This window comes from Apteryx rowi, unplaced genomic scaffold, assembly GCF_003343035.1.
Source record: "Apteryx rowi isolate R43461 unplaced genomic scaffold, aptRow1 scaffold_859, whole genome shotgun sequence".
Taxonomy (NCBI): Eukaryota; Metazoa; Chordata; class Aves; order Apterygiformes; family Apterygidae; genus Apteryx; species Apteryx rowi.
In genome coordinates, this window is record NW_020451159.1 from 102,644 (window position 1) to 118,795 (window position 16,152).

Sequence of the window (16,152 nt, forward strand, 5' to 3'; positions counted from 1 at the left end):
GTTCCTACTTTGTATTGAGCAAAGATAATTATTTATGTTTTATCCACTCACTAAAATTTTAAGACGGGCTCTTAACCATTTAACCCTAACCATTTCAATCATATATGCAATTTAGTCTATAAATCTAAAGTAAAGTTGGTGTAGTTTTATATCCTATCTATTGGAGGATATTTTACTTGGAGGGTGTTTTGCAGAAGTTGTGCTCTGGTGTATTAGAGCATTTTTCTGAAAGAAGAAATACTGAGTTTAAGGCCAAAGCTCTAAAAAAAAGATAACTTTTTGGAAACTGTCTTACCGTTTGCAGACAGCACGTTTTTTCCTGATTGAAAAGGAGTTTATGATGTTGCTGTTGGAGTTCAAGCCCTCAATGTCTGGAACCTGAAAATTTTTATTAGATAACAGCAAATGTAGTATTTTCATGTTTTTAAATTTGAGTGTTTGTTTTTTTCAGAGTAGTTACTGATACTGAGTTTTGTATCTTTTTGTTTGGACTAAATGTTTGAACTTAAGTTTACCTGTGATTATGAAAAATACGCTGTGTGTTCCTTTTAATAATCAAGACACTTTATTTCTCACATAGTTAAATTAGTCAAAGCCTTGGTTTAAAGTTTTTGCTTTAAAGTTTTTGCAGAAGAAGGCACACTTCTGTTTGAAGTTTTTATTAACATTACATTAATAAATACTAAACAARAACTCGGAGTACCCAGAAGAAAATGCTAACCAGAAAGAAAAATGGTTGAAAAACATACCTGTTTTCTCTTTCTCTCTTTTTTCCATTATAGAATTTTTGCTTGGTTCATAATTGTAAATCACATATTCCTTTGGATGTTGACATACATGCTGTTCCCTCCGCCCAATCTGTTTTATTAAATGCAAGCAAGAGAAAAAGACTTTCCTTTGGATGAAGTATAGCTGATGCACTGACTGCATTTAAGTCACTTTAATTACTGGCCTTTAACATATGAGCCATTAAAACTCTGAGCCTATACATGTTATAAAAATCCTTTAGTAGTTTACAATAATTACTATCTCTATAGCTTATATGCAAGATTTCAGACTTTTAAATATGTGAATATTTTGAAGAGTTCTGTTTGAACTTTTCTGAAAGAATGAATTGGCTTTTTGGTACAAATACTTAACTAACAAATAAATACGGCAGGCCCTTTAAGTCGCTTGGGAAATTCACCAGTTTTCTATTCTGGAGGAAAACTGGAAGTACACTGTACACATACCTTTGGCAAACTGCAAGAATGCATATATAAAAAGTAGGGGATGAAAATGTTGTTTGTTTTTTCTTCTTTTGTTTTGTTCTTTTGGTTTACAAAACAGATATGAAGAGAGGGGGGAATAAGGATGAATTTTTTTTTGTTGTTATCATTATATTCATAGAGGGCAAATTATTTTTCACAGGATGTATAATTACTTTGAAATCTATATATGAAAGTGCACATCCCCATCGATTTAAAGTCCGTTTGCTTATAATTGGGCAGATGTACAAGTGCACTTTGTTCCATGTGATGCTTATAGTATAAATATTACTTGAAATGAGTAACCTAGTCTGGATTAACTGTTTCTGAAAACTAGCACAGATTGCTAATTACTAATACAAGTAGAAAGTACCAACTTTGAGGAGTAATTTGTCTTTCTGGAATGCCTTTAGTCTAAAAAAGTGTCTGAATTTTATCAAAGATAAAGAGTGAGCGTGTGAGAGAGAATTGGTGAATCAGTCTCATGGAGTTGGTGCTGAATTTGCATCTGTATTCAGGAGCCTTTGCGTGATTATTAGTGGCATGCCTGCCACACCCAGGTTATAGGCCAGAATGATAGTGCAAATCACTTTTAATTTGACCCTTTTAAAAATTCTTGGCATCTAGGTGTTTACCTAAGTCCTTTTGGTATAAAGTATCTGCAATGTGGTCTTTTCTAGCCATCCATGAAGTCAAAAATCTTGCCTGCAATTTGTGTGGAATTGTCACTCTTGCTGAAGCATGTTGTGATCTTGACTAGAGAAATCTTTCACTTGCTCCTCATTCACATACAGCATTTTCCTAGCTCGTTGTTTTGACTGCCTCCCTCTACTTCTGCCTTCTTTATTGCATTTATCATAAGTTACTTGTCATGCTTCCAAGATCCTCTCCAGGTCTTTCTTGACCTATCATTATCTGTTTTTCCTTTGCTGTTCAAATACCATCAATTGATTCCTAAGACCACACTTTCTCACTTTTCTTTTACATTTTCAGATGTGCATATTTGTGTATTTTCCATGCTGTTTGTTATACTTTGAAGAGAGATTCTGTAAATACCTACTGAGTAACAATATTCTGTTCAGAGTTGTCCTGTAAACTAGCCTTTTCTTCACTCTCATTTAGAAGTTGACAACTTCATGTTATTGATGTAGACTACTGCTTCACATGTTGACCTGTCTCATTATTTTATTGTTACAGTCTGTCCACTTTTTTTTTGAATGTAAGAAAAAGAAGGTTCCAACTTCTTTAGTTCTAGTTCTTGGAGTTCTGAAATGTTCTTGTGTCTTCAGTCATTACACGCTACAAACTGCTACTTGAAGTGAAAAAACAAACACTGCCTTTTCTTCCTCTTCACAAAAAGGAAAAATATATCCAGTAACTGCAGTGGTGTTAGCAGCAACTAGGACAACGAAGTCTTTGGCTGAGGGTAGTTTTGATACTGTGATAATATAATCCCTAATAATTATAAGTGAAACATCATCACTAGTCAGCTAGCAGAATAATAACTGAGAACAAAGTTGTTCTAACCAGATTAACATATTTAAAAAGCAAATAGATTTTTAAAGGAACTAAGAATAAGGAAAAGCAATGAATCTTTGTAGATATAGTTTTAGGTGAACGTGTCTGATAGGTCTCTGCATTTGAAATAAGTAATTATCTTCCACTTTTAAACACAGCTTGATCTAACACATCTGCAAACAATGTTGTGCAAAGCTCAGTGTGCATAGATGATTGAGCATGCAAGCAAGGTTAGCTCTACGGAAGTTCTGTTGTAGTAAGGATGGGAGACTGCTTTCAACTTCTCTGTGCTGTTTTCTTTCCCTTTCTGTATGTGTGTTTGAAGAACATCAAGTAAAAGTGGTGTAATATTCTACCATTTCCTGCTGAAAGTGACAACCTTGAGCTCAACTTAGCTAATGTTAAGTTACCCTTCATGCAAGTCAACATTCTGTTGATAGATATCAGAAAGGATCCTGTGCAGTGCACTTAATAGCTCTTAAAATACCTGTCTTTCATGTACATGCTTGACGTAATTCCGTATGAATCTATGAATTCTTCATTTACTAAAATGGTGCATTGTTAAAGAGTATGATGCTTAAAAAGACAACTTTAATTGCACATTTATTTTTAATCATTCTCATGCATGTCATCTTAGTTGTTATTACTTTCACCCATTCTTTACCTATTTCAGTGAATTTTCATTTTTAAAAGGGTGTAGAGACTTCTTGAACAATGTGGTTTTGTTTATGTAATTTGAATTAATTGATGACAGAACATCAGATCCAGTTTTCTTATAAATATTTTCTTTGTATTTTTCTTTTCATTGTAATTTCATTTTTGGTATGTATGGTAAAACTGGCACAAGATCAAGATGAAAAGAGAATCTGAAGATTAGCAGATGTATTTTTTTAAAAAAATGAAACAATTAAATCCTTATTAAATAAAAATTTAAACCTTTTGCTAGGACTCCATGGATTAACTACATTTTAAACTTTGTGTTATTTAGGAACTTGGCAGGGCACCAGGAAATCAAAATGGAAGGATGATGGAAAGACACATTTCACAACAGACATTACTTTTTCGCAACCCGTATTCAGAGGAAAGTGGACCAATTCCTGCAGTGCCAAGTAGACTACCAGTATTGCAATATGGAAACCCTTACGCAATTCAGGAAAGAAGAGGTCAGTAAAAATTTTTTTCTATGATATAGTTTGTATCACACTATTTCAAAAGAAATGGTTAAGTACCAACAATCTATATACTAGTGTACAGTGCCTTTATGAGAAATGGTGAGAATTGCAAAGGTGAACCAAGTTTTAGAGAGATGACTTGAAAAAGGTCTTTTCTGTTGGTTTATCTTGGCTAAACTGGAAATGTGAGAAGCCCTTGTTTTTTAAGTTAGTGCACCTGTAATCTCAAAATACCAGCTCTGCTGAAAAAAAGCTGCTCTCACTTATTTTACTTATTTTTCTTCAGATGGAGCGGATGGTGCTTTTAATCCTGATGAGATCCAAAGACCACCTATTAGGACTTCCTTTTGGGAGCTAGAAGATGATGTAGTCTGTAGTCAGCCTTCACGCAATCTTAGCCGGCCTGATGGTTTAGAAGATCCTGAGAACAGCAATGTAAGTTATAGTGTTTTGTTTGTGGTGGTATATTTTTTTTCTACTATGTTTACCAAATAATCAAGAGCTGACATAGGTTTTTGGTTTCTAATACTCCTGTTTTAATTAAATGTGGAATTCATCATCGTCTTCCCTAAAAAATATTTTAAATGAATTTCCTTATTGTGAAGGAGAAAAATCTGTACAACAATTGATAATAATATATTTGCTCCCCTGGTCTCTTGAGTTACTGCCAGTTCTTCTTGCTATTGGACCATAGCTTCTTAATTTTTTTAAAATACTAACATAGAAAAGTCCAAATAATCTCAACTAATTTTGGTATTTCACTCCTGTGTGTTATAGAGTGAAGGCTCAAAATGTAAGCTGCATCTTACTATTTTTCTAATTTGTTTATAGGAACTGAATTGTAATGGAACAAATAAAAATTTGATGGATTCTGATACCAGTGTTTTCAGTTAAATGCTGAATGAAAATTTCTGTAGTATTAAATATTTCATTCTGACATATTAATCTTTTGCCTTGTCTTTTACAAATCTGTGTTTATTAATTTTCATTTTGACTTTTTTTTTTTTTTTACTGTTAGATGTGTCTTTGGAAGAGCTAATTGACTTATTTAAAGTTGGTTAAACTGAAAGTGACAGATTTTCACTAATTTCATTTTTAGGGCTTCATACGTTTTAAGTGGGAACTGGTTAGCTTTTTAATAAATACAGCTAACTTGCATATTCTGGTATAAAAAGAAAAATGGTATTAGTAATTTTGCTTCTGTATTAAACTGTACCATGTGTCTTCATTTGAACAGGAACAGACTTATTGTTGTTTCTTATTCTAAGTACTCTTGCTTCTTTAAAAATATTAAACGAGAAATACTTTTCTGCAAAGTATTGTGCTCTTTGCAAATACAGTGGTATCATGACCTGTTTCTCATTTAGTCTAGTTTGCCACATTTAATTGCTATTAACCTTTGCAGAAACTGATCAGTGTTCAGACAGGCATGATTTTAGCCCTGGTGCTCAGCATCTATAATGGAGAAAAATGTATTTCTCCCTCCTACCTTTTGCCCCCAGTGTCCATTACTGAGAATAATTAGAGAAACTGTCAGAACTTTTGCAGCCTATTTAAGATCTAGAATATAAGCTTAATGCTGTTGCCCACCTTTACTTCACATTTTGCATATTTAATCTGATCATTCTTGACGTAGATATTATATATGACAAGCTCTTCTCTTCTTTAGTCATCGGCTTCAGTTTAATTAGCAGGGTGTTCTTTCTGATCTATGTGCTTTGCCCTCTTGCAAACCCAAGAAAAACGGTGCTAGAGTCTTGTGCTCATTTGCTGACACAGCTTAGATTTTTTGTAATGATATAGGAAGAATATAACAGGCTCAAAGTCCAACTTCAGAAAAGGTGCCTTTAAATCAAGTAATCTATATCTTTATTTTTTGACTTTCAAATGAGAATCAATTGCCTCTTCTTCCCAGAAGTAGGCTGTGTGTGTAGAGTGTACAAATATTACACGTTACTGAGTAGTTGCAATAATCTTTCTAGAGTGACTTAATAGTGTACTAAAGAGATACATATTTTAATGCAATATTCAAAGAAATAAATAACTGAGGAAAATTTCCATTTAGATATGTAGTTATAATGAAGGAGAACCTATCATTTCCACAAAAGAAACAGCAAATATAGAATGATAAATATGAAGAATTGCCATTTGTTGTTTTTAAAATGAATTGTATAAAATGTAGTTGTACACATTTTTAAACCAGTAAGGTATAGACCCTTTTGTCGTCCCCCCCCAAGGAGGAAAACAGTCTTGCTGCTTTGTTTGAAAGATTACCATTGTACGGACTTCTGTCATCTTCCACTTTACACTCCAATTACTACACCGTATATTAGGTTAAGAACCTAAGGGAATTGTAGTAATTTTCACCATTAGATGGTGAAAGTGCTTATTTTGGCAGTGTTTCAGATATGATGATGAACTTGTCTACATTATTTATCTAAGATGACAGATATTTAGGATCCAGGGCCAATATTACAGTACATATAAGAATTAAATAGAGGTTGTATACACACAAAGGTAAGTGGACTTTCCAAACATGATTAAAACAGGCTTTTCAGTCTGTAGGACAAGAGGAGGTAAATGAGACGTGCGTGCGTGTGCAAGAGAAGCTTTGCCACTTGCTTCTGCAGCACGAAGGACAGAAATGGGACTCCTTTCTTTTAGATATCCTTACAGCCTAAGGAATAGTTCAGCAAACTGGGAGAGGTCTAGCAAGTCGAACTTCTGCCTTCTGTAGTTGCTGTTTACATTCCCGTGCAATTGAGTAACTTTGTAAACGTCAGTCTAGAAGATGGAGGAGAAATTCTGAATGCTTCTTCCAGCAGTGCTTTCTGACAAGGGATTAGGTAGAATCACTTCAAACCTATAAACCATATCTCTGCCATTGTATTATCTTGAGCTTCTTCCATTGTAAAGGTTACGTTATTCTATTTCCAACTATGATACATCTTCCTCAAAGTTAGGGAAAGAATCTCGAATTTGCCTTTGAGCATTTGTCCATGTGCACATTTCTACTGTACATGCTGGTGGTCCTTGAGTTTTAAAGCCTTTGCCTTCACTGAACCATTCCAGAACTTGAACAATTTATACAGCTTTACTTATGCTGTGAGTTGATAATGTCATCTGCACTCTAGTGTTTGTTCAGAATGGAGTTCTTTTCCACTTTATTGAGATTGAATTTTGCCTTCTTGCCATCATTTTTATTTCTTTCTGGATACTGCTTTTGCTTTCTTCTGGCAATTTCGGCCATATCTGACATGTTATGGAGGTCTTAAAGATACTAACTTCCTATAGGTTTTTGAGAATTGCTTGGGATAAGAGAGAGACCTAAATAAATTCTTGTGGTAAGGAAAAAGCTGTTGTAATTTTTTCCTTATCTGCTCTAGCAGGGAGAAAACAGCTGGCCAGTCAGCCTGAATATAGCTGCAAACTGGCCATTAATTCAGCTACACAGGAAGAGAACATGAGATGATGTGGGGGTAGAAGTGTTAGGGAATGCCAGACACAAATTGGAGGAAGTCAGGACTCTAGTCACCTGCTCCTCCCCCCCATGGAACAACTTGGTTCTTTTACTTGAGCCTTAATTGTCTTCTTTTGTATAACATCTTGGACCTTTCTGAATTAGTTCAATCCTTCAGTCCAGTAACGAACTTTCTACTTTTGAAAAGTCTTCGTAAGTTTGTTTTTTTTCCTACAAACTTGTTCTGTGTCTGTGCAGTTTAATCCATACCAGTGTTGTAACAGATTTAAGATGCCAAATTTCTTTTTACCTAGAGGAATTTTGTATTCCTGGGTAATGATCCATTTATGTGTTTTTATCTCATGTAATGGAAAAGATCTACCTATGGTATCTCATCTCCAGTATATGAAAAAGATTTTTTTTTTTTAATATCTTTTGTCGTTAGCATTAGAAATTCCTTACTAAGATGGTTAAAATCAGTTTTCTTCATCAATGGAAGAGTTCTTCTCTTAGTTTCCCTTCCCAGTGAAGACAGACTGTCAGCCTGTTGAGCTAATGTTACTGCTATCATGTACTTTAGCAATACATCTCTTAAAATGTGAGTGTGACAGCCTTGGTTGATAGAATATCTTCCTGTCACAAGGAGGAATTCTAACCAAGTCTTTAAAATTATGTTAATAGATAAGAGATAACCCAAGATAATAACTATCCTTTTGGCTGGGGAGGGGGAAGAATTGGGTGCTAGTTCAGTTTCTGCTCACTTGCTGCTGCTTTCTCATTTCATGAAGAAATATCAGTTTTGTATGAGTAAGAGCTCTAAGCCTTTCCAAAACTCTTCATAGCTTTGGCTCAGGCCATTTGAACAGTGATTTCTGAGAGGGATAAGCTGCTCTGTCATAATCATGCCATAAGAGCACATACACCAGGGTGATTTCATGTAGAGTAGTGGACTTGCTACAAGGTCCTGCCCTTGTTTACTTAGCACTAGCTTTCTGTTTGCTCATGCTCCTGTAATTGACCAAAATGTAATAGTTCAGAACAAATAATTTCTAGAAGCAGGTACGTAAAGGAGAGCTCCAGAAACAAACAAACAAAAAACCCCCCCAAACCCTTATTTTTAATAATAAAGTGTGAGTTTAAGAAATGTAGAATTGATTATGGTTGGTAGTAAGCCCCGAATAACTATCCCAAGACTCTTAAAAGACTATTGTTAGCCACAGGCAATGTGGGGAGAAAAAGGAACTTTTGGCCACTGAGAACCAGGTCAGGATATTTTTGAGATGGATCCAAAATGGCCTTTCTCTTAGCCAAAAAAACCCACTACGCTTTATCAGCCTGATTTTATTTTTGCTGCCAATTACCATCTTTTCTAATAGGATAGACGTAAAAGGAGAAAGTGGTATCCAGGTATCCCCCCTGGAGGCCAGTCTGCTTGCAGGGAGATATAGACACCTGAAAGAGTTTAATTTCACTCACACAGCAGAGCTGACTCACTGAAAGAAAATGTATGTACTTTCCTTTCCAGTTCATCTGCGCTATACATTGGCGGTGTGGCTGTTCATTGATTATTCTAAACTTAGGATGGAGTATTGCTTCACTAATTGTTGCATGCTTGATGATCTGTACTTCTGATTTCTTTTTGGAAATCTTGGAACTGATTACATGAGCTTTTAATTATAATAATTAAAGCACTACTTATTCTTTGATTCAAAATTGGTTAGTTTTGGTAAAACTAGGTGAGTTATGCTTGTTTATGACCATTAATGTCTTGTTTTCCCTTGATCCTCTTTTAGTGGCAAACAAACTCCTTTTTAACATGCTTTGTTGTATGTGGTATTTTAAAAAGACAAATCATTTGTTTGAAATAACTATTTTTTTGGTTCATATAACCTGTGGAACTCATTGTGAGAGTTTTAGAGTTAAAATTACAGTCCAGTGATAATAGCTAAGTTGCGAAGTTTTGGGTAGAGAGGTTAATGTATGACACTCCTTACAATTCATTACCCTGGGTATACATATCTGTGAATCAGAAGGCCTGGTGTCTGACAAGCTACGTGAACACAGTACCAGCCTGTCTGTAAATGATACCAGACTCTTTAGGTAAGGACCTAAGGCCCTGTATTTCACTGTGTTACACCACTGCAAGACATTGTGGTGGTCTTGGGCTAAATCTGTGCAACCATGCACATAATCCTGGTTGTCTGTCTGGACTGCAAGAAGGTTGTCTGTGGGCCTACACAAAGGGCAGACTAAACCATCTCTTTCTCCAAATCTATCGTATGGGCTTTTGTCCAAGTATCTTAGATGAATTGACCATGGGGACTTGAGAATGAGGTGACGTCCATGCATAGTTACAGCTATTGAGGCCTGACCTCCCAGTAATTACTGTCAACCTCTTTCTGTAAAATAACTTAAACCAGTCTTCTCATTTATGCTTTGAGTCTTCAGGGGGATGATGGCTTGTTTTACTGTGGGAGAGAGAACAGTCTGAAAATGTTACATATACTTTTCAACCTGATATCATTTATATGAATAACGAATGTATCTTTGGTTACACTAACTGGAAGAAACTGGGCACTAAGTGATTGTGAACCAAGATTAGCAAGAACTGTCCTTCCTTCATATAATTCCCAGTTTTATGGAGTACATTTTAGGAGTTTTCTCTGTCTGAAGTGATATGAATAGACTGCTGTCAGAGTCAAATAACACATTTTTTGTGTTTTCCAGAAGCTACAAGTTACCCCAGGAAAGAGCATGAGAATTTTCTTAGTGGTTATTGATTGTGTACAGTTCAGCATTCTCAACAGTAGGATGTGGTGGTAACTTGGAATTAGAGTAACAGTGAAATACTCTCAGACTATTAAGAAAAAGTCCTCAAGTACTGTTGTTACTGTTTGGTAGACTCTTGATCTCTCTTTGGTTCCAGTTCGTGTTATATGGCATCTAAAGTCTTTGAGAATCAAACATCTTAGAGTTCAATATTAACTTCTAGATAAGGTCTGTTTTAAACACGTGTTTGTCCAAACAGAAGACAGTTATTGAAGAGTTTTTAATGAACCATTCTTTAATTATGCAGTAATTTCTGTAGTATATACTTTGAGGTATGCTCAAATAGATTTGCTTTTTTCTTGTTAAGCATAACAAAAGGTTGAGAAGCGATTTATGTAAACTTACTTGGCCAAGCACAAACGTATACAGAAAAGACATACTTTCTGTATCTTAACAAAGTAATATCAATGCATATGTATTACATGCTGCACAAGTCAGATGCTACTATGAGGAATGTGCAGTACTTTTTTTTTTTATCATTAATTGATCAAAGTCATGAAAAGGCTACATCCTCAGGACATACCAATATTGATGTTATTCTGACATCAAAAAAGTCTTTTTAAAACTGTTAATAACTTTGTCATGCCTTTACTGAAGCTAGTTACTACAAAGCAGCACTGCAGGATAGTGTGTGTGTGTGTGTAGAGAAGCACCATACTCAATTTTTAAAATCAGTTTTTTCAAAAAGGCCTGAGGAGAAATGTTATATAGGTACATGATAGGGTATCACACTTGCTAAAAGCTGAAGGAAACCACAAGACAATGTTAACAGTTTTATCTTGGGGAGTAATTCACCACAACCTATATGGTTAAAAAATAGAACAAAAAAAAGAGTAGCAAAATTCTGAACAAATAGCTAGATTAAGAAATGCAAAAATCCCCCAAACAAAACAAAAAACTCCATTACTATGAAGTTTTATATAAGGTGAAGAGGTAGTGCTGATGTTTTAGAAGAATTTTTAAACTTGGCAAACCTTTATGTAAAATAGGTTGAAGGTTTTTTGTTCTAATTAAAATTTTCAGTTTCTCATGGATTGTGCTAGTAGAGCAGAAATATGTGTGCAGAAAACTGATTCTAAAGCCCAGTCTTTTTTTGCTGATGCAGCTAATATAAAAAGTGGGCACTGATCACTTTTACTTTAGCCGTATGTAGTATGAACATACTTCATTTGCTGCTCAGTATATTTTAATCTTTAGGAAATGTATGTGTAATGACTGACAGGTTTTCTTTTGTGATAGAGAAGCCTAATATTTCTGTGTTATGCTAGCATTTGTATTGAAAATAGATTACTTTAGTAATCAGTTCTGCATTCTGTTGTAGTCAGGCATTCAGGTTAACTGTTTCTTTCAGGTCTGTGTAAATATCCTTTCTAAAAGAAGCTTTTTTTTTTTTTTTTTAATTGTATGCAATAGTAATTTTGAGTGGGAAAAGAGACCTTTCTGTATTATGTCAGTTGCACAATTCTGGTTAATGCCCTCCTAGCAAATTAATATTTAGCACTCATAAATCCTGTCTGCTTACTCAAATAACTAAAGTTAATAACCCTTAATGTAATGAATAACCTGTGCATAGAGCACTGGGTATGCTATTCTGTCTTAAACAAAGCTTATTTAAGGAATTGGAGGCTGAAGAGCCTTTTCCCCAGAAAAATATCTTGTCCACCTTACCATTTGTAACCTAATTTTTAACCAGTAAGTGTTGGCAAAAAATGCCTTGTGTCTAAGAAGTAAGAGTGACAAATAGAAAAGGGTTATAAGAAAACCTATTTTAAGGGACTTACATTTAAGTTAGGCCTGTGTTGTAGTAGAACTATTTTTGGAAGAAAGATGTGTATTCATTTTCTCAGTTCTAGATCTGCTTACAGTCTGGTATTCCAACAAATTTGTCTGTCATGTTTTTGGTACTATATGAACTGTTACATTGTAGCACTATAGTCCTTTAAATAATTTTTCTTCTTTAGTACATACATCCTATCTCTTTCATGATGAAAGAAACAAGTAATATTTTAAAACCCATATGCCCTTTTTACTGCAGGTTTACAGCAAGCAGGTTAGACAAGAAAACATGTCTGTTGATAGCATCTGTCACAGCAAGCCCCACTAGCTGCTTAATGGAAATGTTAAATGGTTGAAACTAAACAGCTGTTGTCAGGAGAAGAAAAATATTGAGGGAATCTTCCTATTCTGTCTTATTTCCATTATCTCTTCATAAGAACAAAGTATGTTAGCCTAAAATTAAAATGTATGTGTGTGTGTGTGTATATATATATAGTCTGCATAAAACATTGTATGTATGCTGTTGCATATGGTTCCTCGCACATCCATTTTTGAAGGTCAGTTAAATCGTTCATGATTCCTGCATGCACCATCTCTTTCAAATAAGAAGGAAAATGATTTAGGAAATCTGAGTGTTTAGATTTTCAAAGGTCTTGTTGGCCCCTAGTTTTCCCCCTTTAAATGAATAGGCTTTGTGCTGCCTTATCTATTTATAGAATAGAACCAAGACACTATAAAATATAGTTCGTTACTGCATAAAGAACCAACTTAAAAACACAGTCTTTATTTTTGCTTCCCCTGTGCGGTTTGCTTCCCCTGTGCGGTTTGCTTCCATTACTGTGCTTGTTTAAATCTTAATTCATAATAGTGTCATCAGATATTTAAAAAAAAAAAAAAGAAAATAGTGCTTTCATCCTTCACTTGTCACTCTCGGAATTAAAACACTGTAGGTATTCTTCATTTTTCAGCTCAGGAATTTCATATTGCAGACTCTCTCTCTCTCTCTCTCTCTCTCTCTCTCTCTCTCTCTCTCTCAAAAAAAAAAAAAAAAAAAAAAAAAAAGACATTAGGAGGAGCGTGTTCTCTAGAGGCAGACCTGCCTGGCTGAACTGATAGAAGCTCTGAGGTAAAGCTGATTGTCCACCAGCAGCGTGATCCTCATCAGCGCGTGCTGCAGCTATTTATGTGCTGTTAGTGTTCATGACGGGAGAGCACAGTTGACAGAGCTGATGGGAGGAAGCAGCCAAACAGGGCAATTTAGCTGATGTGCCTGATTGCAGTGTGAAATGTGTGACATGCTTGGCTGGTGACAGCAGCATACACCGATCACTCAAAACTGACCGCTGGGAGGCAAGCATGTGAATGTAAATCAGTGCTTTCCCCCCGCCTGCCCCCTTGCCGAAATTCAAATGGATAGATTTTAAGAATCGGCCTTGGCATGCTATTGTCTAGAATTTATTTTTGAGTTTTAGCTCTTTAAAGTGTTACTGTGGTTTGTACTGTGATGCCCTGCATTCAGTTTAACACAGGATTTTTGTTCTGCTGTAGCCCTGAGGCATTAACAGTGAGGTGACCTGCATTTCCTGAGTTATTGTAGTAGTGGAAGCATTCTAGTAGTATTGGCACAGGTTTCTGCTCTACTTACATGGTCAAAAGGCAGTCTGTTTAGCATTTCATATTCATTAATAGGTCTCACTTCTGTACATTGAAGTAAAACTTGTGCTGCAGAGGCTACAAAATGAAAAGTAGATTTCATCCATGTTTTTGCTTAGTTAGAATTTTTTTTCCAAATACTTTTTTTTTTTGTCTCTAGTCAGTATTATTTAACATGCTACTGTTTTTTATTAGGATGATGACAACACTGTACCCTCTGCTCCTGATCCTCCGAGTCTTCTTTTGCATGAACGTGGAACAGGTTTTTGCTTTGACTCCAGGTAAATGTTTATCTTTTATTGGTCTTTAATGGCACAGATAGGCTTCTGTATAGCTGGACTCCTTTACCCAAAGTCAGGGGGAAGGGTGAAGAAGAAAGCTGAAACACTGTTAAGCATTCTTAAACAGTGTTTGTTTTACAACTAATGATCAGAGAATTTGCTGTTTGACTGGGTGGACTGTTTGCACCATACCTCATTTTGACTGACTGTGGACAATATTTTTGGAAAATGAATGAAAAACTTTTGTTTTTCCTCCCTCTTTCCAATGTAATTGTGAACCTAAATTTAGAGTTTTTATAAAGTGTTATATTTGCTAAGAGCAAGCATTTATGAGTAGAGAGAGTGGTTTCCCATGAAACTACTTGGCCATTAAGACATTCAATAGATCTGTATTCAGTGGTAGCTGGAATTATGTCAAAATGATGCAACTTTTTAAATGCCAGGTTATTTTGAAATTCCTAAGTAGAACTGCTTTAAGTATATTGTTCGTTTGCAATAACACTGCTTTAATTTTTTTCTTCTTTCTCCTCTCCTCATGAAGTTTCGATGTGCACAAGAAATGCCCTCTTTGTGATGTGATGTTTCCACCTAACTATGATCAGAGCAAGTTTGAAGAACATGTTGAAAGTCACTGGAAGGTGTGCCCCATGTGCAGCGAGCAGTTTCCGCCTGACTATGATCAGCAAGGATTTGAGAGGCATGTTCAGACTCACTTTGATCAGAATGTCTTAAATTTTGATTAAACACTTGGTTTTGCAATATAGCTTAAAAAGAAACAACTTTGAGTAGTCCACCTATAGAACAAAAACAGTGCAGCCTTTCTGTAACAATGCAGATTTCTGATTAAAAGCTCATGTACTCTGATGGGCGCTGTGATGAATCTTGGCTGTAAGCTGCTAAGGGGTTGTCTTCTCTCTTTATCTAACATTATCTTAAAGAAAAGACTTGGTTGTGTATGTATATCTATTTATTCCCCTATTTAGTGAAATTTGTAAGGATATAGGAATTAACTTAGCCTCACAATGAGACCAGCTTCATGATGCTCTTTAGCTGTAAAAAAATAAAATAAAATAATAAATCCCCTATGGTTTCTCTTGACTATAACTAGGCATGATTAAAAATGTAATAAACAGATGTTTCTCACAGTAAATTTGTGTAGTTTTTCTTTGAGTAACAGTTAAATCAAATTTACATAACTATATTTTCATTTGGTAAGTTTTCTAGTACATTTCTGAAAGGTAGGTGCATGTACYGTGAGATCACATGCCTGCAACAACAGTAATGACAAATACTTCAGTTTCACATATAGGACACTTGCCTTAAGGAATAACCTTAAGTATGTTATACTTTAAGGCAGTACTTTTTGAGCTGAAAGAAACTGCTGTGCTTAGGATGCCTAGAAAATAATTGTTTAAAATCATTGCCATTATGTTGCACTTGCATTCAATAAGAAATGTGGTTATGTTTTTCACACCAGTGAATTGTGTTCCTTTTGGATTTGGGCTTTCAAAACCTGCTTTTTAACTTTACATATTTCTTTCCAGTAACAACATGTGTGTATATCTAAACATTTTATATTTACTTAATGTAGTAAGTAAATTTGCTTTCCACCTGGTGTACAATAGTATTGTTACATTAAAAGCAAAATTATTCATGGAGTCAGTGGTCTTTTCTTTCGACTGCTCATTATGAAATAAAATAAACCAGAGTGTAGGCTCGCTGTAGCTGCAGTAAATGATGCTTCAGTTTTGCATGACAAAATACTGCTGCTACATCTACTTTTATCCTTTGTTTTAGGTTCTTTGTTTTAGAAAGATACTTGGGACTTAAGGTTTTGAGTTACTTGCGTTGTCTGCAGGTCCCTTTTTTGCAAGCATATGCCATATTCTGTTCAATGCAGGATTTATTAAAAGCTGCATGACATAAATTGCAGTGTCTTGAGTTGCAGCTACTACATCAGTCCTCTGTGTTGCATTTTAATTTTAGTCTATATATCTACTGACATGAGGTTCACACTTGAAAAATCTAAGGTAATATATGGAAGTACAGTTATAGAGCAGATGATTAAAAAAAATGGTAATATGAGGATAACCTAAGTACTGATAAAGACTTCTGCAGTCTGAGAGGTTGGTGTCCCACACAGGCAGGACAACCTCAGAGTTGGAATCCAAAACTTGATTTTAATGATTTCTCCTGCTATAGTGACAGTCACTCCA

At 35.1% G+C, this 16,152-nt stretch overlaps 1 protein-coding gene across 6 annotated transcripts in view; it reads left to right on the forward strand.

The window, feature by feature from the left end:
- TAX1BP1 (Tax1 binding protein 1) overlaps positions 1-15,594 on the forward strand; it is a 68,750-nt gene extending 53,156 nt beyond the window's left edge. For all 6 annotated transcript variants that reach the window (XM_026090312.1, XM_026090314.1, XM_026090316.1 and 3 more), the window contains 4 exons: positions 3,754-3,928; positions 4,224-4,372; positions 13,851-13,936; positions 14,478-15,594. In XM_026090312.1, the coding sequence (XP_025946097.1) occupies positions 3,754-3,928; positions 4,224-4,372; positions 13,851-13,936; positions 14,478-14,679 (612 nt within the window). In that variant the 3' untranslated portion in view covers positions 14,680-15,594. The remainder of the gene's footprint in view (positions 1-3,753; positions 3,929-4,223; positions 4,373-13,850; positions 13,937-14,477) is intronic.
- Positions 15,595-16,152: the final 558 nt, after the last annotated feature.